Source organism: Spermophilus citellus, assembly GCF_964194105.1.
Source record: "Spermophilus citellus genome assembly, chromosome: 5".
NCBI lineage: Eukaryota > Metazoa > Chordata > Mammalia > Rodentia > Sciuridae > Spermophilus > Spermophilus citellus.
In genome coordinates, this window is record NC_138186.1 from 81,337,606 (window position 1) to 81,362,152 (window position 24,547).

A 24,547-nucleotide genomic window follows, 5' to 3' on the forward strand; every position below is an offset into this window, starting at 1 on the left:
CTGTCACAGGGCAATACCCTCTGTGGACCCTTAAGGGCTTTTAAAATACCTCTGTGTAGAAAAAAAAAATCCAAATGTTATACACATAAACCAATAGAAATACCAATAATTTAAATTTTAATGTATCAAAATAAGCTCAGTGACTTCATTGAATATGATTATTTATAAGAAAACATACAAGAGATTAAGAAACCATCTTTATTTCTTCTTTGGTACAACCAGAGATGTTACCTCGAAACGTTGAAATAAATAATTGATGGATAATGCCAGGGTATTAAAACTCTTTTGTTTTCACACAGAAGAACCCCACATTGAGTTTGGGGTACAGTACATACAGTCCAACAAAAAGACTGAAGATGAAAACCAGTATAAAATGTAAGGAAATCATTTCCTGTAACAGCCCTTTCTTGCCACTCTCAAGGTAGCACATTGATGGGGATTTTTAAGCACCAGTTCTATTGAGTGTAGTGGGGTTTCTTCATAACTAGTCTAGTAATCCATTATACAGCTGAATCAAAAGTCTGGGAACAGCTAAGTTAAAAATGAAATAACTAATGCAACTGAGGTAAACCAAACAGTTGTTTTTGTTTATTGGCACAGTGGCCCACAATATATCACATGCGTATATGCGTATAGAATTTAAATTCAATTTTTTCATCTTTTACTGATGACTCTCCTATCTTCCCTCCAAGGGAAAGGAAAAACAACTTATTGAATAGCACCATTGTTCTAGATCTGATTGACAAGCAGGACTTCTGCCATCTTGAGAGTAATACATTATCTTCTTATCCCAAGTTCTGGGTGTTGTTTCTCCTCCAATCTCCTTTACCAGGCTTACACAGACAGTCAAGAAGCACTAAACCTTTTACTGATCGGGCCCTTTGCTAAATGCCCGCTGACCAGCCTGCAGGGTGCAGGAGGCTGGCTCACAGAAACCAGGAGGGCCAGGAGGGCCAGGGGGGCCAGGCACACCAGGAATTCCTGCCACTCCTGGAGGCCCTCGCTCACCATCCCGGCCGTTTCTCCCATAGCTGGCAGGGCCTGGGTCACCTGAAACACACAAAAGATTGCACATGTGAACAGGAGAATCCTCGTGGCTACAAACTGGAAGAAGGCACTAGACACAGCCCAGTGGTACACATGTAAAGGCTTCATAAATGGTTTAGGAAATTATGGATGATGGATGATGAAGAAATCACTTTACTAGACTCCAACTTTGGTTTCATAGAAATTAAAAAAGAAAGAGACCTCAACACATGTAACCCACACTTTTATCAGCAGAACTACCCTGTCCGACATAGTATCCTCTAGGCGTATGTGTCTATAGAGCACTGAAATGGGGCCAAACTGAGATGAACTGCAGGAACAAAACACACTTGGATTTTAGAACTTTGTATGAAAAAAAAATTGTGAAATATTTAATTAATAATTTTTATTTATCATATAATTAAATATTTTGCACCCTGTGAGTTAAATAGACTATACAGATAATCCTCAATTCACAATGGGCTTATATTGAAAGTCTTATGTTGAAAATGCACCTAACCTACCAAGCATCATAGCTTAGCAACGTAGTACACCATAGAGTACCAGTTGCTTTCCTTCCTCATCACATGGCTGGCTGCAAGCTGCTGCTCCCTGACCTTCCCCAGCATCAGGAGAAAGAATTAAACTACATATCACTAACCCAGAAAAAGTCAAAATTCAAACTCTGAAATTTCGACTGAATGTGTATGACTTTCACACCATCATTAAGTCAAATAAATCCTAAGTACAACCATCTTAAGTCAGTGACAGTCAGTATTATTAAAATCAATATAGCCTGATACTTTTTTACCTTTTTAATGTGGTTCCTATTTAAAATCACAACAGACCAGGCCTCCTTGAGGGTCCCATTCTATTTCCCTTGAAGAGAGCTACGGTAACAGTGTCCCTCATTCCTCACAGGTGATCAGAATCCAGCCAGGGAGAAGCAGAGCTCAATGGTTAAAAACACAGGCTTTTGGAGACAAATGATTTTAAATTCTAGCTCTGTCATTTAATAGGCCATGAACAAGTAACTAACCTCCCTGTTCTTCCCTCTAAGCTGGAAAAGCACCTTCTTTATAATTTAATTCCATGACTCAAAGCATCTGTTAAATGGGGACTGCTATAATGATTAAGATATTATTAATATCTTTTAAAAGATTGTGCCAGGCACCCTACAGAAATCCATGATACTTTTCTCATCTGCCTACCCCAACATGGACACAGCAAGTTCTCTATGGACATTTCTTCCTTTTGTCACATTCAAAAGTGGTGTGTTTCACCTAATGGGCCTCACTCCCTGGGCCATGGCACCCCATCACAAGGAGAAATTTCTGTTGAATATTTCTCCCATTGTACCAGAGGTGCTTTCATTCTGTTACTGCAAAGGCAGCGATAAAGAATTAGGGTAAAATGAACTGCATGTGCCCTGATAATACAGTATTATAGAGATTCTCATTGTATCTCAGCTTTTTTATTGGCCATTCTGCCAAAAAGCTGAAGGACAAATCTACATGTTCAATTGCTTATTTGTTTAGGTTTTGTTACTTTCCTTCTTTCTCCGTGGTTTTCACTTTCTTTTGGGGTGGGGAGGTTGATCTCAGGAGCACTCAAGCACTGAGCTACATCCTCAGCCCTATTTTGTATTTTATTTGGAGACAGGGTCTCACTGAGTTGCTTAGCACCTTGCCATCACTGAGGCTGGCTCCAAACTCTTGATCTTCTGGCCTCAGCCTCCAGAGCCACTGGGATTACAGGCATGCACCACTGCACCTGGCTGGTTTTCATTTTTGTTTCTATTTTAATGGTCTTATTACATAAGTCTTTTGTTGGACTTATTATGATAGCCCAGTCTTATTAAAGGGTCTTGATGTATGTATCTATTGTACATGTCACATTATTCCTCATGTGCTCACAGTTAGATCTATACAAAGGAATGGCATAGGGCAAAAACATTAAAAAGTTTTAAGAAAGAATAAGTATCTTTGAATTTATGCATCTCAAGACTGCAGTTAAGCAGAGGTATAAGTTATTTCCCCTCATTTATCCCATACGCTTTAATCCCACTGTATTAAACTGTGATGGAGCAGATGACAGTGTGTTTTCCCCTAATGGGAAAAATCCACTCCCTAAACCACAGCTTCAATCAATAAGGTGCCTTTAGCAGAGCCTGTTCAGACCCCCTGACACTTGACGTAATTAAAGGTTAAGTTCTATTTTTTTAAGGTTGAAAAGATTGGCCAGATAAAACTACATATAAAAGGTGGCTTTTATGTACTTTATCAGTAGAAATGTCCCCATTGAGACATACCACCTCTGCCTTAACAAATCAAATCAAGATTAGGAGTAGAAAATGATCTCCCCCCAAAGAAGAGACTGAAAACCAATTGAACACAAGGACTAGGCAAACAATATACGTCAAGGTAGACAAATTTCAGGCCGTGGGCCAAATCTTATTTCTTTAAACAGCCTTGGTCACTTATTTACATATTATCTGTTGCTACTTTTTAAAAATATATATTGTTTTAATTGTAGATGTACCTTTATTTACTTATTTATGTGATGCTGAGGACTGAACCCAGTGAACCCACACATGCTAGGCAAGCACTTCGCCACTGAGCCCGCCTGTGGCTGCTTTTGAACTATAAACGTTGAGTTGAGTTACTACAACAGAGCAGCCTGGCACTCAAAGCCAAAAAGCATTTATTTATAGAAAAAGTTTGCTCATATCTAATGTCATAAAGAAATTAGTGTTGATTAAGAAATCCCCAACTATCTTTATTAGGAGAAAACTTACAGTACAAGAGTAATAAAAATTGGCTACTAACAGTCCACATCGGTATTGGGGACACAGGTGGGAGAATGAGGCGCTTGGTGAAGTAGGGAGTGAATGCTGGCAACAGCTCTCTGATCCAGCTGACAGCTGCCATTGCCAAATGAGAGCCAGTGTTGCTAGAACTTTGATGATTTTCAAGAAAAGCCAGGAAGCTAGGTTTTGAAATAAAAAGCTCTCGATTTTTAAATGTTTGCAACTAATCCAAAATTTTACTTACCATTTGTAAAGCAAGCCCCATGCCTAATACCTTAAACTGAATATATAAGAATAAATTCCCTTCAAACATTAAAAAGCAAAAGGAAGCCAGGCACAGTGACATCCACCTGTAATCTCAGTGACTTGGGAGGCTAAGGCAGGAGGATTGCAAGTTTGAAGCCAGCCTGCAACTGGTGAGCCCCTAAGCAAGTTAACGTGACCATGTCTCAAAACAAAAAATAAAAAGGACTGGGTATGTGGCTCAGGGGTTATGCACCCCTGGATCAAATCCCCAGGATCAAAAAAAAAAAAAAAAGAAAGAAAAGAAAAAGAAACCTTTTCTAGATTTTCACATTTTTCACATTTACTTTACCCAAGAGAAGGTTTTTAACTTGCTGGGTTTATACCAAAGTCCTGTTCATCCTATCTGTCTGATTCTGCCTTTGGAAATGCAGCAGTTTACCCTTTGGAGCTTTGGATGATGTCATCATCACCACTTTATAACAAGCCCCTTTCTCACATGCCATGCACTCATCACTGATCTCATTTTCTACATGTGTAAACTGAATTAAGAAGGTTAGAAACTGTCCAAAGTCACATACCTAGAAAGAGCTGGAATTAGAAAAAGGGCCCTTAATACTACTCTACAAAACTCTACTTATTGATTTGCTAACTCTGTAGTGCGTACGTGTGTGTGTGTGTGTTGTTGTTGTTGTTGTTGTTGAATTTATTGGGTCTAGGTTGACTAGGAAATATAGGCACAACAACCAAGAGTCAGGACTGATTCTTAGAGACCACCACTATTAGAAACTCAAGATATTTTAATGAGGTTTTACCCTGTAGATATGCCAGAGGAAAAAAGACAGACTTAACATATAACAGATTGTCAGTTTCTAGTGAGTCCTGACCTAAGGCATTTATTCTCAAGGATGCTCTAAACTTCTTGGAGGTGCCTCATTTGGGGTGACACAATGTCACAATCCAAGTCATTCAAGAAGTAAAGCTGTTCACAAACTGGCATAAATGTTCAGTTCAGTAGCTGTGTTAAAGAATATGCATAGGGTACTTTGCATCTCTTAAGAAGAGAAAGTATGGATTGGAAGTGCTCCATTTTTGCTTTGTCTGCCTCATAGGTGTTAGCCACATTAACTGCCTGTGATTCTGAAATCTCAAGGACCTATAAAAATGTCATTGCCAAACATTTCATGATTTTAAAAAATTGGTGTCTGTGTTATACTATGTATGAACACTAGAGGGCAGCCATGTTACACTGATGGAGGCCAACCAGCCGGGAAGCTTGGAAGAGTCTGAAAGAGGCAGCCTGGTAAGCAATACAAGCTAGGGAACGAGAAGGACTGTATGTGCAGGCAAAAAAAAAAAAAAAAAAATCTTCAAACAATTTTCAGCATTAAATAGGGTATCTCATTATTAATATACTGATTATGTAAACTTGCTGTATGTGCTAAAATGTTCTATTTCTTACACTGAGTCTGCTTTTCTGGTGTTTGACAAAGCAGTATGTTTACAGAATTTGTGGACACTGGTTTACAGAAAAACCCCAAACCCACAATCATATAAAATGATTGAGGAAATCAGTGGAAATAGGATGAATGGCCGCTACAAAACCAAAGACTAAACTGAGGTTTGTTTGTTGTTGTTGTTGTTGTTGTTGTTGTTTAATTAAACATTCACAAGCAATGCTTACCTAGCTGCAGACATTTCATAAAATAAATAAATAAATAAATAAATAAAAAGCCTTGTAGACTAGTGGATCCAGCACAAGGTCTTGCTTAATCTGCTTTTCCAAGATGAGAAAAACAGCTCACAATTACCTGGTAATTCAATTCCTGGTATGCATATATATGAGATTCATCATTTAATTTATTCCTTTCTCTAGTGAGTTTGAACTCACAAAGAAATCAGGGTCTATTATTAATTATTTTTCTTAAAATCCTCAGAGTACCAAGAAAGGAGGCAAGTTCAGTGGTAGCAGGCATAGAGAGTGTCTCTTATTGAGACAACACAACCAAGCATTAACGTTAACCAGCATCTAGCAAGAAACTGAAGGGTGGGGGACTAAAGGCCCAGGGATTGCTGATCTGAAAGGAGGGAATAGGAAGCAAGACACTAAGTGTTAGGAACATGCAAAAGTCACGTAGCCAGGGTGGCAAAGACAAGCTAATCGTGTGTTGGACAGTCAGCCCGTCATTTTGCTCAGTCTGTATTTCCTCAAGCATCAAAGGAGTGACAACAATGGTAACAGCTACATTTGCAGAGTGTGCCTTATGCCAGGCACTGTTCTAAGGGCTTTCCATGTTTTGTCACGTCTGTGTGTCCTCCTAAATAGGTCTGTAAGGATTGTGCCTGTGACTCCTGTTCTGCAGAGAATAAAACTGAAGCATTAAGGGGTAGTCACCAGAAGTAAGTGGAAGAACAGAGCAGAAGCCCTAGTGAGCTGGCTCCAGAGCCACCTTCTTAGATACTTGCCCTAAGTACTTCAGCTTGTGAGAAACAAACCAGAAGGTCTATGGGCAATTTTTAAACAACAAAGCACTGCAGCCAAAATGAGAGTAGATGTAATTGTTACAGTAACAACCTCTGGTCCATAACAGGCAATATAGCATAGCAAAGCCAAAGTGAACAAACTGACACACTATGTGCAAAGAATAAAGAACTTCTAATAATCTATAGATAATGAAGGTGCTACATTTTCTTCAAATGTTAGCAAAAAAAAAATGATCAAATGAATTTTTTTCTCAATCCAAGAGGATTTGAGCCCCAAATTCAAATTAGAGACAACAAAGAAGGGCTCATTCTTTCACATAGGATGTGTACCTGTCTAGAAGATTCAAGACAAGTTCCTGCAGAGACCTATAGAAGTTTCCTCTGGGTTCTAAAAAGCTGTCACCATTATACTTGTGAGAGACCTCAAATTACATTTCTAATCACATTCTAAGTTCTACTGGGAAATAAAAAATGGTACAGCCTCTCAGTGGACAATTAACCAATAACATGATTTGCTGCAAACCAGTACTTTGTTTTATTGATTTGGGGTTGAAGTAGATTTTTGTGCAAGAAAGGTCTAGGGCCTCAAGGGTGGTACTGACTGAGAGGAGAATAACATATTACTCTTAATCAAAAGCAGGAGCAGAAAAGCTGCAAGGGCTTACCTAAGGCCCAGCTTTGCCCTTAGCAATCCTTTGTCTGCTCCATAAAGCAAAAATGTGTATAAATTAAATTAAAAACAGTACTAATAACCAGCATCCCTTAGTACTTATTATATCCAGAAAACATCCTATGTACTTTGCATTGATTTCTTTTCTTTAATTCTCAGAATCATACAATCATCAGAGAGATGTCATCATTCGTACTACTTTGCAAATGGGAAAACTGAGGCACAGAGAAACTAAGTAACTTGCCCAAGTCCATAAAATTAGCATTGATAGTGTCAAGAATTGAACTCATTGACATCTGAACTGTGGAGTCCACACCACACATTCCACTTTGAGAGCATCAGTTTTAGGGGAGAAGGACCCAAAAAGCTCTTGTCAGAACTTGTTTGAGGAATGGTTACCTGAGCGTATTAGGAGTAGACATAAGAGTTTGAGTGAGCTAAAATCAAAAGACCCCAACTGTTATCTGCAAGAGTGACAAATATCCACCTTTTTGTGCCTGAGTGCTAACATGAAACATTCTAGAAGCAGACTCTTCCTCTCCAAGAACAGTGCTTTTGAAAGTGAGCCTGTTTGTGAAATAATCTGGAACTCAAATTTTTCACTAAAATAATGTCAGATATCCTTTCAACTAAAATGTAACACCTGCCCCCACCCGCTGCAACACACACACACACACAAAAAGATAGATAGTTGAGACACAGGAAGAAGGAAAGCAAGAAGAGTGCACTTCAACATCAGAAAGATGGAAGACAGTGAAAGGTCATCAGTGGGAGAAGAGTGAGGGGCAGGTAAAAATCAAAGGGCATTGAGGATTTGGAGGTGGTGTCCCAGAGGGAGGGAAAAGCATTGGCAAAGGAAGGATAGGGATAGGGCAGGTCTTAGGAGTCTTGGAAAAGGGAATTCACGAAGTGTTTTAACACATGGGATTTAAGTTTTAAATACAAGACCAGTGACAAGATTTTTTTTTTCATAAGGAGGATGAGGGCCAGGGAAGGTGAGGAATGATGTGCTTGTCCTAACCCACCACATTTACCAGCATGTGGATTGTTTGATGTGCCAGGAAGCAAATCAGCAAAGCCCCTTTCTGACTGAGCAGTGGCTCAGAAGCCTCCCCTTCTGAGGTCAGTCACACTCTGCCCCTCCTCCACAGGTGGGGGGTTTTCTCCCCCCTCATGGCAGTCTGAGGTAGATCGAGCACATGCAGGTGTGGCAGTCTGAGGTAGAGCACATGCAGAGCTGGTGTTCCTAAATCTTACACTTTTAAAGTTAAAATGTGGTTTGCCAACACATTTTTTGAAAATAAGAATCACTAGAAATCATAATATATTTTCAATACAGGAAAATCTTACTAGTGAAAGTCATTTGTTTAAGAACTATGAAGGGATTAATTAACAAAAATGGGAGGAGAAATCATTAGAGGATCCTATAAATATGTGGATCATTAAGGAAGTTGTGATAATGATATTTAACCAGCTTTAAACCCTCCTATCACTATCACTGGTAAAGGAGAAAAGCACTCTTAGTAGATGCTATTTCCTTTTTTTTTCCCTTCTAAACATCCATCAATGAATCCAGACTTTAACCCATATTAAAATTTTTCCTTGATTTTATTTATCTCCAATCAGATTTTCTTTCCTTGCCCAATCAGCAAAACTTCCTCTTCCAATCACAAAATATATTGATTTGTGAATATATCTTGACAGGCCCATGAGTCATAGTTTTAGAAGGGCAGTGTTTGAGCTATCTCCAAATGTATTCATATTTTTAAAAAATTAATATGAAAGCAATCCCCAGGAGCAATGAAATAGATAATTAGAAAGCAATGATTTTTTTTGGCTACAATTATAGCCATGATTAAATACGTAAGCCTCTGGCAGAATTACAAAATAGTGATTTCTTTTCCTAAATTTCCTGAAACCTAGTTTTCTAAATCCATTATGGAAGCAAGCACTACCTCACTTTTTTTCTTTCCTGTGCAACCCCTTTTACCCCTACAGCATCAGGCAGGTGGGGTGTGGGAGCCTCCCTCAGCCATTGCCTCAGCCTGCCTGAGACAGCTGCTTGGAGCCTGCACATCCATCCTACTCTTGAACTGAACTGGCTTTCAGCCCTGCTGTGCTGCTCTTATGGTTGGGTGTGCAAGTCATTTCTCAGTGAATGAGTGAGTTCCAGCCGGGACCCTGGCACAGAGCAGTCAGTGTATAAAGAGAACACAGAATGTTCAGTCAGAGATCCGAGCTCCTCACACAGAGGCTGCTCTGTGGCCTCAGTCCCTGCAGCTGTGACATGTGGCTTGTGTGTGGCTCTTTGTGGTGATGGGTAGGAATGCTTGGGCTTATTTTTAGGGAAAGCAAGGGGGGAATATATGGATTTTTGGAGGTCTGGATGTTTGAAAAGGGAGCTTTTAAAATAAAATTTCAGTTATTCCCTATAAAACAAGAATAAATAAAATTTTGAAATAGTTTCCCAACTGCTCTAGCTTTATAGATTTAAAAATAAGGGCTAAAGGCACAGCTCAGTGGTAGAAAACTTGCCTAGTACATTCCAGATCCTGAGTTTGATTCCTAGCCACCCGTATACACATAAAATAATAATTATTATTTTAAAAACTATCACCTGAGTTCCAGATAGGTATGAATTTATTTATTCAGATTTTTATAACAAATGGATCATGGCTGGACCTTGACACTATTTTTTGAAGCATCTATTTAAGAAATTAATACTTCAAAGCCTTGCCATCTATTTTCTCACAAAGAATAAAGACATAACTTACAGATCATTTAACTGTTCATTAAAGCTGATTTTGAAAAATCTATGCCAGCCATCATAATCACTTGATATGCTTAAGTGGTCAAGTAGCAATTCTTTTAAAATGTAATTCAATTCAGAGGGCACACTTGCAACCAATTTCCCCACCTCACCTTGCCACACAACTCACTTACCTGGCAGACCTATAGCTCCAGGCAAACCTTTGGGACCTCTTCCTGGAGGGCCACGCTCCCCTTTTTCTCCCAAGTCACCTGCATTTCATTAAAGACATGTTATTTTTCTATGTTTTCATAAAAATAAACCTCTATATTTTAAACTTCAAGCAAGGCAAAAATTCAGAAGACAAAATGTCATGAAGTTACAATAAACTAGGTTGTAGTATTCAGAGCAAGGTAAAAAGCAAGTTCGTCCTATTAACAGATCTAAAGATGGAAATAACAAAGGATCCTATCCATAGATACCGAAATAATATTTCACAAAATCTAACATACATTCTTGGTAAAACATTCAATAAATTAAGCATCAGTGGCTACTTCCTTAACTTGATAAAATATACCCATCTCCGCCCAAAAGCTAGCACAATGCTTTGGGAGAAACATAGGTAACAGCTCAGCTGCAATCAGAACAGCAAAGATGCTCACTTATCACTACTATATATCACTTCATTTGAAGAGTTTAATCATCCCTAATTTTAAGGGGATGTAAGTATATATTTTAAGTTCTGGAAAATCAACTCAAAACTACTACAAGCAGTAAATGAATTTAGTAAATTGGAAGGGACTAAAATTGATATATGGAAATCAATAATTTTCACACCTAAAAACAACAAGACATGGTATTAAAGGATCCCGTTTATAACATCATTTAAAATATTAAATAGCTAGAAATACGTTTAATCAGAAATATAAAAGTCCAACAATCAAAAATACTGATCATTACTGAAGGACACAGAAAGACCTACAAAGTGTTCTTAAATGGAGTGCCATCATGGCAAAGCATTGCCCGTCCACCCTGAGGTGAATTTTTTCAGAATCCCAATAAAAATATAAATGCATATTTTTAGACAGAGAAGGTGATTCTAAAGTCTGTGTAGAAAAAAAAATGCACATAAGCCAAATTAGCCACAAACCCCACAAAGAAAAGTAACACAAAGGGAATTAATCCTGCCAAATATTAAACCAATGGAAATGGGGTGGTACTGATCCAGAAATAAATAGATCAGTGAGGCAGAACAGAAAGTTCAAAAGCAGAGCCAAACACATAAGGGAATTTGCTTTATAATAAAGGTGGCATCTTAATCTGGGGAAGAGCTGAACAATTCAATTCAATAAGTGGTGTTAGAAAAAGTGGTTGATCAACTGGAAAAAAAAAAGTTACATCTATGCCTCTCTATCTCATACCATACTCCAGGCTAAATTACAAATGGATGAAATATTTAAAAACCAGAAGAATAAAGGCAGAATTATTTTATAACTTCAAATTTGAGTTGGCCTTCCAAATACGACTCAAAATGTGAAGAGTTTCTAGAATCTATACAAAAAAGGTCAATAACACAATTTTTAAAATGAGCACAAGGTGTGATGGTGCACACCTGTAATTCCAGTGGCTCAGGAGGCTAAGACAGGAGGATCACAAGTTCAAAGACAGCCTCAGCAACTCAAAGAGACCCTCAGCAACTTAGATACCCTGTCCCAGAATAAAAAAATAAAAAAGGGCTAGGGTTGTGGCTCACTGATTAAGCACCCCAGGGTTCAATCCCTGATACTAAAGCGGGGGGGGGGGGGGCGCGGGGGGGGGCCCGGGGGGGGGGGACAAAATACCTGAGTAGGCTGGTCACTAAAAGGACAAAAAAATGGTTCTTAGATGTATGAAAATGTCCCTGAATTTGTCTCAAAACAAAATAAATGCAAATTTTAAAAACAAAACAAAGATGCCATTTTTAACAAAAAAGATCAACAAAAGTTCCAAAGTTAAACATATATTTAGCACATCTATAGAAAAATACAGTATTGCACATTGCTGATGAGAGTATAAATGGGTGCAGTCTCCTCAGAAGGCAATTTGAGGTTAACTGTCGAAATTACAAGTGAAAGTTCCATTTTAACCAGAAATTCTCCTCATTAGTGAAAGAATTAGAGATAGAGTATATGCTGATATTGTGTACAAAAAGGAAAAATGTACACTGTTGTTCACTGCAACCTTGCTGTAATAGCAAAAGATAAGAAACAATCTAAATGTCCATTAAAAGGTTAAATATATGATATGTCCACAGAATGGAATATTATGCAACTGTGAAGAAGAATCAGGAAGCTCTTTGGAATGATCTCCAGGACATATCATTAGTGAAAAAAGGACAATATTATTCTGTTTTTAAAGTGATGGAGGGGAAAATACATAGTCATATAACCTTATATACCATTGCTTATAAGAATTTCAAGGAAACTAATAATAATGATTACATAATGGAAAGGGTAAAGAAGCTAGGCAGATGGGAGACAGAGGTGGGAAAGAAGTTCTTCACCACCTTTCATACATTTTAAATTTTTGAACAAAGTAAATTTAATCTTACCAAAAATAAATTAATGAACTTTAAAATTTTAAAATATGCTGTCACAAACGTCTTCACCACTGACTCATTTTTTATAGGGAATATACTTTGGATTGCAACCAACCATGTGTACTTGCAAGATATTTACAAGACAGTTGATTAAACTTGGGATTCAGCAGCCAACAGAATAAAGTTACATAAATTATCCAGGTTCCTGCAGAGACCAAAGCCAGTAACTTGGCCTCATTAATGAAATTACTTAATACTTAATACTTTAGTTAAATGATTCTACTGTTCCCAGTAAAAAAAAACCACATTATTTTATTATCACATTAGTAGTACATTATACTACACTATTAAAAGACACAACTGCACTTTGCTCCAAATTTTGTACATCATCTTTTCCAAATGTTCTATCAGCCCAACCCAGTTCAATATTGAGTCAGGTTAGATATAATTTAAAAGACAAAGTCAAGTGCACAAGTAGGAAAAATATCTATACAATCATCTGCACGTCAGTCAAATAGCCAAAAAACTTATTAACGTTTAAATAGTCACCATAATTTGATTTTTGTCGATAATGTCCCATGTAAATTTTTTTTTATAATGAAAAGTACATTTTTACAATAATCTAAACTTGTATAAATACCAGGTAAAGATACAGAACTCTGGTTGAACTCCTATTTAGGTGAGTTACTTGCACCCTGCTATCATCAATAGCATCTTAAAAACGAACAGCATAAGCATTCTTGTTAACTTAGCAATTTAAATTGTCATATCACTGTAACTCTGGAGGTTGGTGATGAGAAAAGAATGTCCAAATGTGCCATATTTTCTGAAAATTAGAAATTAAAATGTAGCTTTCACAGAGATAGTAAAGTTAAACTTATTTATACATTCTAGCACAAAGCCACACCAACTTCAAAATGCTGCTTGGAAGGAATGAGACTGCTGTCCTGCAGTGCTGCCTTTGAGTTATCCCTCATAGAGAAAAACAAAGGAAAGCTGAGCTCTAGGATGACCCTGTCAACCGTTGCTCCACAGCAACTCCTGCACCTGGGTGGCGCTATCAGCAGGGTTCTTCTGCTTCTGATTATATTCTCCTCTGAGACTTACAAAAACTGGCTCAGGGAACTAAAGGTCCACCCTTATTAGCCTATTCAGTCACATTAAGGAACTTTGAAAAAAAAGTTTTAGAACAGATATGAAGGAAAATACAATTAAAGAAAGAAAAAACAGCTTATCATGAACAGAGTGAAAAATTCTCATTGCTATTTATTTCATTTACTGGCAAGCTATAACTGATGCTCTATGTCCCTGTGAGCAGATCAATACTAAAAAAAGGGTATTAGTCATAGTTATGACATGTGTGTTTTCTCCAACCTTCATTTCCACATTGACACATCTGTTTGCGTCACACTAAAATATCTAAAAATAATCAGACTTACTCAAAGGGACTTAAAATAAATCCAAACTGTGAATGTTTAAAAAATAATATTTATTGCATGAAGGACTAATACCAAGCAAAGTGAACATAACACCAGTTTGATGACTCATGTGCACATGACTCGTGTCCGGCTTGAGTGCACATATAAAATGTATATGGACCTTGGCCCCAATATGTTTGTGTAATATTACATAAAACATGTCTTTGAAAAACAAAGGAAAATTACATATATGATCCAAACTTTGACAATGACTTGAGGCATATTTCTCTAAACCCCTATTGAAAACATCCCACTGTTTTCCAGGGTAGTTTTGGAGAGGTAAACAGAGACTAAGACATAGCCTGAATTATTATAAAAGCATTCATAATAAGACTAGTCTCTTATGTATGTAACAATTTCTCTAGGAAAAGACTCAAAGTGACTATATGATAGAGCAAGGATCTTAACATCTCTTCTTTACTAATCAGGGGGGAAAAAAGGCAACAAGCAATACTAAAATATATCTCTAATTGACTAAAATTTTTACTTTTTCAAAAATGGTGGAATGTTTTTTTCTTGGGGGAAATTTATGCTGCAAATCTTTGGGTAGTAAAAAAAAAAAAAGAACACTATATGTTTTGTATATTTTCATGTATGTGATGGGACAAAAAAAAATTAAGTCCAGTTACCTAAATTGGATATTTCCAAATGTATAACAGTGTTGATTAATATATGTGTGTATATGTATGTGTGTGTGTGTGTGTGTGTATATATATATATATATATATATATATATAGATGTATATGACTGCCTCTCCTTGCCTCCACCCCAAATTTCAAAGTAAAACTAAATGAAGGTATTGCTTTAAATGAATCTAGTGATAAGAAAGCCATGGAGGATGTAGGAAGAAAAAGTCCTTTAGAGAAAATAAAAGAGTTGTATCTATTCAGATTATAGACTATTTTCAAGTATACTAAAAAAAAAATAGGGGGAATTACCTTGTAGGATCCTGTTGTACCTGATGAATTAATTTAGTGCTAGAGACATTTTTCAGGCTTCAAATATAGAAATATACTCTGTTTCCTTTCAAATGAGGCTCTTTTGCTAGTCAAACCAGCCCAGCCTAGCCACAATTCAACATGGCTGGGACCTTCCCAGAAAGCTTCCCAAATAATTCGCCTGTGTTTTCAGTTGTTCTCAGCCCTAGCTGCACATTAAAATCACCTGGGAGTATTTTAAAGTCCCAATACCCAGACCAATTAAATCAGAATCTCTAGAAATAGGACCTAGGCATGAGTAGCTTTTACAGTTCCTCTGGTGATTCCAATGTGCAGTCAAGACTGAGAAAGGCAGCTTTTTCTTTTTTTTTTTTAAGAGAGAGTGAGAGAGGAGAGAGAGGGGAGAGAGAGAGAATTTTTAATATTTATTTTTTAGTTCTTGGCGGACACAACATCTTTGTTGGTATGTGGTGCTGAGGATCGAACCCGGGCCGCACGCATGCCAGGCGAGCGTGCTACAGCTTGAGCCACATCCCCAGCCCAGAGAAAGGCAGCTTTTGACAGATTCTCCTAGCATAGCAAGGGACATGGACATTTTCATTTCTTAAAGGAAAGTTCTGTTACTAGCTCACAGTAAGCTCTACTCCAAAAATGGAGAATTAATTTTAGCCCAAGAAAACTTGCTGCCATTTCTATAGACCTGTCAAGGTGACCCCTTTCAGTAGGAAAATGGGTGACTGCTCCACACCAATGTGCTTAGCCAGATCAGACTCATCTGAGGGTTTGTTAAGCCAAATGCTAGGCTCCACCCCCAGAATTTCTGATCTAGTGGGTCTGGGGTGGTGCAAAGAAGTGATGATCCTAACAAAGGCCCCAGTGATGCTGATGCTCCAGGTATCTCTCAGAACTTTTACTCTTAAAGAGACTCAGGACAGCCAGGAGTGGTAGTACATGCTTGTAGTCCCAGCTACATGGGAGGCTGAGGCAGGAGAATCACTCGAGCCTGTAAGTTTGAGACCAGCTTGAACACACAGCAAGACCCCATCTCAGAAAAACAAACAAACAAACAAAAAAGCTACATTAATGAAAAATAAACCAAATAAATAAAAACAAAGAGACTCAGTGAAGGTTGTTATTATCCATTATCCATGGGAGATGGTACAATAGGTCCAACCAACCCAAGGCAAAAGAGTTTCCTAGAAAAGGTCTACAGAGTGTACAGGGACTATCCATAGAAATCACCAAGACATGGGTTGCTGAACTAGTAGCTAAAAGCAGGACAAAGATAAAGAGGTATGTGATTCTGTTAGAGAAAATGCCCAATTCTCTTTAAAATGGGCTCTACCCTCAGCTCTGTGATTTGTACAACCTCTGAAAGCTTTAAAATTGTGCCAGTCTTACAAGAGGCCCCAATTAGAGCTCATTTTTAAACATGCAGCTCTGCACATGCCAAAAAAAAAGTAATTAAATAAATTGTTCCAGCTGAGGGTGTAGTTAGCCAACTGCATCAGCAATTCATTTACAGATCCAAAAAGACAGCTTTCTTGCCCTCTGACCACTCACACCATACTATTTAGCCCTAATTGGAGTACCACAGTATTAAAATTTAAAAAAAAAAAAAGGAAAGAAAGTGCCTCTCTTGTTTCTGATGTCGTGTTTTTCAAAAGTTCCCCAGTGAGCTGTCACTAACTCATCACCTCAACTAACAAATGCCATCTGAAGCAACCAGTCCTTCTGCCAGTCCTGCAGAATATCTTACACACTCACAACCTGTGGTTTTTCTGCAAAATATTGGATGCAAGGATTTTTTTGTTTTGTTTTAAATAAAAGGGAAGAAACAAATCTATTAAAGATTACAGTTTGATTCAGAGGGAAAATCAAAAGTAAATATCCAATGCCACTTTTGAAGAGAGAGAGCTCCAATTCATGATGTAATTTTGCTTATGTTCTGCTAGCAAATGTTGTTAGTTTAAGTAACAGATACATACATTGTAAGATGGTTGCCATTTTAGAAGAGCTCTACCATGACTTTAGAGTCTCAAAAAAAAATTTTTTTTTTTTTGTATTTGAATGATCCCTTACCTGATCCTGTAAGGTTTGTTTTGAACTAACTGTGATTGAAGCAGAGTATAATTGAGCAAAATGAGAACTAAAAGTCAGGGGAGCTTAATTGTAGTATTTAGTCTACTGTTGTGGTACAGCAGCATCAAAAGAAAATAAGAGTTTTCAAATCTTTATCATCACCACTGTAAAAGAGAATAATATACATCTTGTCTCACCAGATATGAGCAAAGCAGGACTTCCTTGAACTTGGATGGATATACATTGTACAACTGAAAAAAAAGGCAATGTGTGTTCCCAGGTTCTACCTGGACAAAACCACTTACCTTTAGGTCCCCTCAAACCAAGAGCACCAGGGGGACCTTTAATGCCAGGGAGGCCACGAATTCCCATCTGACCAGGGAAACCATTCTCTCCAGGGGGACCAGGGGGGCCAGGAGGACCAGGCCTCCCAGGGAGACCAGAGGCACCAGAGTCTGGACGCTTGAGACTAGCAGCCATCTCAGCAAAATGCTCTAAAAATAATAAACAGAATAACCCAGAAAAGTCAGAAACATGAAAGTGACTCAAATGAAGAGAGAGGTATTCCAAGTGCCTTGTTTTTCTGAAACTTCAAAACTGGGGGTAGGAAATGAATACAGTTGGGAGACTATTTCCAAGGACTGTCTGCCAGGAAGTGTCACTGGTGCTGTTGTATTCAGCTCTCCTGATAGTTTTGGTCCTCCTGTTTTGAGACAAGGGCAAGAGCTTGAAGTGCAGGGCTTGGGGACCAGCATTGTTCTGCAAGGATGAGTGAGTCACTTGAATCCTAACTGGGTATCTGAAAACCCAGGATAGGAAGAACAATGGGTTTCTTAGCAAGGGTGGAAGTGTTGTCCAAAAGCTTTTTAAAAGCCAAGGGCACTGTCCAAAATTAGTATTCAGACCATTTGGGACCTAGTGTCAAAAACTAAAAGGCTTTTTGGTTTGAAAATATTACATAACCTGAAATATCAGGAGGATTCATAGCTTCTTATAAATTCTTCCCCTCCATTTTTTTCTTCATGCTTGGAATAGACAACAATCATTAAAATATAACCTGTTTCTTGGGAATGGTCACAGTCTGTCTTAAAAATTAATAACTGTGTGGCCTTTCTCAGGAACCATTAAATAGATTCAGAATCACCCACTAAATCCACAGAATACAAGAAAATCTCCCCCTTAAAATGCTCTAAAGGAAATATGTGACTGTAATATTTCTTAAAGCTTTAGGATTCTAAGGAGAATATGAGTTGGAACCAATTTTCTAGCCCGCATTTTAAAATTCTTTAAATGTGAATATTCTAAATTTGCTTTATTCAAGTAAGCACAAAACCATAATTTTCTTGACATGTAATGCTCAAAACTGAAACAGACTTTCAAGATAAAATGTCTGCAATGAAGAGGCCTATGTTGTTTTCAAATATAGAAGTGTTCATTTCTTTCCATTTCATTCTGGAAAACTCTACAAGTCTATTAGACACACTAAACTATCTAATCAGCATACAAAAAAATTTTAAAAAAAGAATTTCTTCAGCAAAGAGGTGGTTACATCCAAATAACATAATTTTGTTAGAAGGCTCCAATGTTACAGGATCCCCTCAGTTACAAGGTATCTTTGTGCATCTTCATTTCCTGTATGGTTTGATAAGTAGGCCAGCTCTGGAACAGCCATTGCCATAGCCATAGGTGAACGCAGATAAAGATTAACAAATGTTATAATACACTGTCATTTTGGGAAAATGCTAGTCATTGCTTTTTTACATATATTTTACATAAGTAGAAATAATATCCTTAGGTTCCTTATAAGCATAGAGCCTGGCATTTAGTTCTCAAATTATTTAGAGAGTTCGTAAGGCAATTCTAGATACACACTAAGTGATAGGATCTTAAGGAGAAACACCTGAGAATTTGTATTCAAAGGAAAGGGGTGTGTGTGTGTGTGTGTGTGTGTGTGCGCGCGCGCGCGCGTGTGTGTACTTTCTTATAAATTATCTTTATCCCCTGGAAGGGGGAGGGAGAAGGAGAAAAAGAAGAGAAAAAAGGAAAAGAAAGCAGGCTAACACAAAAGTAATTATTCTGAGGATATAAGTTGTGCAGATAGCAACAACTGAATAAAAAGAAATTGTCATTAAGATTACTCAAAATGTCCCACCTTTAAAGCACACAAAAAGCCACAGTTATTTACCCGTGCACATCTATAAGAATAAAGTCTTAAGAAGCAAGAGTTTATGATGGAAAAAGTTTAACCATTGTGATTTATTTACCTTGAATGACTCTCATGCAAACTTGCTTAATGTGCTGATCTGTTGGTGCTCTACCCTGGGACAGGAAAAAAAAAAAGGCAGTTTATCCACAGAACCATAAAGAGAACATTGTTAAATTGTAAACCGACAGACTCTGCCAGGAACCCAGGTGGCTATATTTACTTGCTGCTAAGGAGCTAAGATCTAGTCTAGCCCCAATGCTATGGGATGGAGCTTCCACAGGGACACTCACCGGAGGGCCCTGGATACCAGGCAGGCCAGTGGCACCCTGTTCTCCCTGCACACCCCGGGGTCCAGGAGGTCCTCTTGGTCCTTCTGCTCCAGGAAGCCCCCGACTTCCTTCAGGTCCTCTCAATCCTGGCTCCCCAGGGTTACCCATCTGCAACAAAACAGTACACTACAAAACCAGGGCGAGACACAAGGACTGTGTCTGCTTACTACTAATATAAACACTTACATGAAATTTGGGGTTTCCTACATTCTATCTCCTAAGAGGTCCCCTGTAAGAAGTTACCACAAGATGCAGACACATAATACCACCACCAACTCATCAGTCTCTGAGAACCTCAATTCTAGTAAACTATTAAAAATCTGTATTGTTTACTATTATTATTCCAAAATCTTCACTGGAATAATATATTTTAAAGACTTTCATACCTCAAGCCACTTCCTAAGAGCAAATTAGCTGTGTTTTGGGTTTTATTATTTTGTTTTGGAGCTGGTGATGGACCCTAAGGCCTTGTACAATCTAAGCATGTGTTCCACACACCTGCCCAGGCCCTGCAAATTAGTTTGTCATAAGGCCTGTTAGCATTATCTGGCCCCCAGAAACCCCACTGAGTTCCTATAAGACATGCTATTTGAGTGTCAGCAATGTAGCAAAACATAAAGATATCTTCACGAATATATATTATTCAGCCTTTAAACTTTTTTTTTTTTTGGCTAATCTGAAGATACTAGGTATATTCAGAAATTACAAAATACTAACATGAACTAAGTCAATACACTTAAAATGTGTATTTAACATACGGGGCCAAAAAAGCAAGTGCAGGGCTGGGGTTGTGGCTCATCAATAGAGCGCTCACCCAGCATGTGTGAGGCCTTGGGTTCCATCCTCAGCACCACATAAAAATAAATTAGTAAAATAAAGGTGTTGTGTCCAAATATAACTAAAAAATTTATTATTTTTAAAAAGCAAGTGTAAGTTCACAGTTCTTCCTAAAATTAAATTCTAAATATTAAAAAAACTTAAAAATAAACCCCTTATTTATTCACAATAAACACATATATAACTTTGGCTTTTTTCCTGAGAGCAGATCACTAAAAGCATTTAAAAGAATCCTCATCTACATTAACTGCTTTTTAAAAAGAATTAATTAATCCTGTGTGTGTGTGTGTGTGTGTGTGTGTGTGTGTGTGTGAGAGAGAGAGAGAGAGAGAGAGAGAGAGAGAGAGAGAAACTAAAATTTTTCCATTCTTCTGGTGGAATTTGTGGCAGAGTTGCTATAACATACTGTTGTAGGAAATAAGAATGAGAAGATAATAGGGCAGTAGGCAACAAGGGAATGCTAGTGCTCAAGATGTGAATATATGTAAGCAACTCCAACCTGCCTTTTTTCATATGCAGCATTTATCTAAGAAGAGCTAACTCTTTCAAATATTCAAATATTTTAAACCCAAGTGAAGAAGGTGATAAAGCAATGCTTTCACTAGGCATCCAAATAAAGCTTGGCAAGTGTGATTTTTCCAACTTCATGCAAAAATAATTGATATTCATCTAAGCCAACTTGCCAAGATTGATTCTATAAAGAAATTATGACTTAAAAGACTTCCTGAAAGACAGTGTCAATGAGCAAAGCTAAATATATACTATGGAAGTCTGCAGAATTGTCAGGTGCTCAAGTGCAAAACTATAACAACTTCTAAAACAACCTAAGGAGAAGCCAAAATGAGCTCAGAAATGAACTAAAGAACTGTCAGAAAATAAAGAGATCAATTTGCTGGCAATGGTTGAAATATTGCTAGAATAAGAAACAGGAAGTTTTTTGATGGACAGATCAAAGGTTAATATGACCAAGACATCATAAGGGCCCTGGAGCTTTGGGAAATAATTCCTCAGTTGAGGAGCAGTACAATGAAGTAGAAATTAGGGTAAAGACATATCATACTTAACAAGTTCAAATATGCTGAATTCAGTGAAGGGAGTGAAATCTTTGTGTTGGTAACTATTTCCCCTGATTCTGGGACACTATGGTTCAATTTCATCCTGGGCAGTGTCAGATATAAGTAGGGAGGGGTAGAGAAGAACAGATGAATTAATTATATTAATTCCTAACAGTGTACCAAATTAGAATGCAATTAACTTATATTGATCACTACATTGTGATTGGCTTTTTTTCTTTTATAACTTTAATTCTTTCGATTGAACTTTATTGAAAATATCCATAGTGACATAGGATTTCTATTACTACATTCTATCAAGATTTACACTTTACATTTTGTTCAGTCCTAAACCATTTTTTTTCAAAAATTCTTGTCATAAAATGACACTTGACACTTGATGTTTAGAGACAGGTAGTTAATATAATGTGGAAAGATCCATTTCAGTAGTGTGCATAGAGCCCAAGACTGGGTGGGTCTTTCCTGTGAAAATTAAGTTACTTAATAGGAGGTAACAATTCTAAGGAAGGAGGAGTGTGTTCCAGACTAGGAAAATAGAGAAAGTACTAAACAGCATGACATGACATGACATGGCCTGTAAAAAAGAACTGCACATGGATGAAATTCCAAAATGTACAAGATGAGATTAGAGAAGCAAAGAACACTTCATCAAAGGCTTCATATACCATGCTAAACAATGATTTTGTTCTATAAAATGTTATACTTGAAGGATTTTCAGCAAAAGAGGGTTACATGGTGGGTTTTACCTTTTTTATTTAGATTATATTGACTGCCATGAGGATAATTGATTGGATAGACACTGAAAAGTGGGGAATATTTCAGAAAAAAGACAGACTTGCAAGTTAACTAGAAGCTGGTGGTAGTGGCATTTGAGATTGAAATCTGAGCTTCATATTTTTTCCTTATATTTTTTAAGCTTCTAAGTGTATCAAATGTGTATTCCTCTTAAATTAGCAAATCACCTCAGGTTTCTACTAATTAGATCTATAATTCTAAACACATCTAATCTCTGAGGACATTAGTTTCTGTAAAATGGCAAGATTTAACAAAAGATCATTTTCTAGTTTTAATATTTTCCTATTATATTATCTTATGTGTTATGCCTCTATATTACTTCCTCAACTAGAACACGCAGGAGATTAAGAAAATTACTGAAATGTTTTGTAGTAGTGTAACTGCCAATGAAATTCAATTATACTCTTGTCACCACAAAGTACAAGTCAGTTATTTAAAAATGACCCATTTGGGGAGGAAATTACAGTATTACCATGTAACATTCATTGAGACATTTATAATATGAAAAAAAAAATTCTTTAGAGTGGCTAGTTGAAAAGGTAGATCCATTTACATAACTGTGAATTTTTTGATTGGATTAATCCATTACCTAAAGAATAAATTTAGACATTTATTTTCTTGAAGGTAAGTCCTTTAAGAATTGAATTTTATAGAATGATTTTATAAAGCAGAGCATTACATTTTTATAGGTTTATTGATATTTTTAATTTTGTATAACATTGTTATTTGTTATACTTACAGATCCCTTTGGGCCTGGTAATCCTATATCTCCCTAAATCAATAAAACAAAATTATATTAGAACAATATATTCACATTTGATAGCTTCCTAAAAACATTAAAAAGTCTATTGTGCTGCTGAAGTATAGAAAACCATGAACAGATTAACCCTGGTGCTGCAGAAAAATATTAAATCCAAAATTTGTATTCCAGGCCCAGTTATGCTATTTAACTCTGTGACCCTGTGTGAGCTAGGAAACCTCCCAGCCTTTGGTTAAATGATCTGTTAAATAACAGGGTTGAATCAGAGTTCTCCAAGGTTCTATCCAGATCTAAAATACTAGGCATCAAAAATTGAAATGTGTAGGTCCGAAGAGAATAACATTCAGTTTTAAAACAAAACAGGCATTTAAACATGTCTATTAAAACTGCATTTTTGTAACTCAAACAAAATTTTTAAATTTATCCCCAGAAGACTACAAACAAAATAGGAAAGCTTTTAGGCTTAAAAAATATTAAAATCTCCCATAATTAATTCTAGATATGAATTCAGCTCAAATGTTAGCACACCAGTTCATCTCCATTACAAACAGAATTATTTTAAAAGTTCTTAGTCCAAAAAGTGAACAAACTCAACAGAAAATCAAATAGAATAATTCTACTATGAATTTATTTGACAATTAGAAAGCGTTATGCAATTCAGATATTACATTTACATTTACTCTAAATCCTGAAAATTTGAATAAAACAACATTATCAGAACTTTTTTCTGTACTAAAAGCTCTCTAACTCTATTTCATGAGAAATCTATCACCTTGACCCCAAAGGACCAAAACATAGTCAAAACTATAGTGATGAGCCAGCAAACTAAGCAGTTCTAGCAGTAAAGATAACTTTATCTTATTGCTTTTCTGGAGATTTAGCAGTGTCACTCTTTGGAGGTGGAGGTCACTTCTTTGGAGGGTTTCAGAGTAGAGAGAGTGCCCTTGGTCACATTTGTAAGCCTCAGCTTCCTAACTATAATAAATGTTCAATTTTATTTCCATGATAGGCACCATTCATAGACTTTCATATAGTCCTATAAGAATCACCTTGAATGTATAGATACAAAACCACAAGAAAATTCACCATCTATAGAGGAATTTTCCAAAAGTTTCAAGTCAGATTTATCAAGTGTGGGCCGTTTTCTCTCTGCTTTATTTGATCTTGGCTACAATCTTGAGAGTCTTTTAACTCAGAGAAGAAACATCTTAGCTTTTGAAGAAGGTGGTTAGAACAAAACAATGTCAGAAAAGAAGAAAAATAATACACATTTCCACTACAGCTCAAAATCTGTAAAGTTACTTCATTAACCAGAAAAAAAAAAATCTTACAAGGTCACCCCTTTCTCCTGCTTCACCTTCTTCACCAGAAGCACCCTAAAAATTAAAATAAGAGATAACATTTTAAATTCTTAGTCTCTTAGTCCCATGGGTCAACTTCCGGTCAACATTAATAATCATTCACACATGCCCAGATACTCCCAGGATCA

General features: G+C 37.0%; 1 protein-coding gene across 3 annotated transcripts in view; it reads right to left on the reverse strand.

Annotated features, from left to right (window-relative positions):
• Nucleotides 1–279: 279 nt before the first annotated feature.
• The window catches only part of COL9A1 (collagen type IX alpha 1 chain), a gene marked incomplete at its 5' end in the record, with an annotated part of 64,534 nt that continues 40,266 nt past the window's right edge, over nt 280–24,547 (reverse strand). For 2 of the 3 annotated variants that reach the window (XM_081295630.1, XM_081295631.1), the window contains 7 exons: nt 280–1,050; nt 10,176–10,253; nt 17,364–17,552; nt 19,323–19,377; nt 19,555–19,701; nt 23,038–23,070; nt 24,390–24,434. In XM_081295630.1, coding sequence (XP_081151756.1) covers nt 866–1,050; nt 10,176–10,253; nt 17,364–17,552; nt 19,323–19,377; nt 19,555–19,701; nt 23,038–23,070; nt 24,390–24,434 — 732 coding nt within the window. In that variant the 3' untranslated portion in view covers nt 280–865. The remainder of the gene's footprint in view (nt 1,051–10,175; nt 10,254–17,363; nt 17,553–19,322; nt 19,378–19,554; nt 19,702–23,037; nt 23,071–24,389; nt 24,435–24,547) is intronic. The other variant, XM_081295632.1, reaches the window with a different exon arrangement.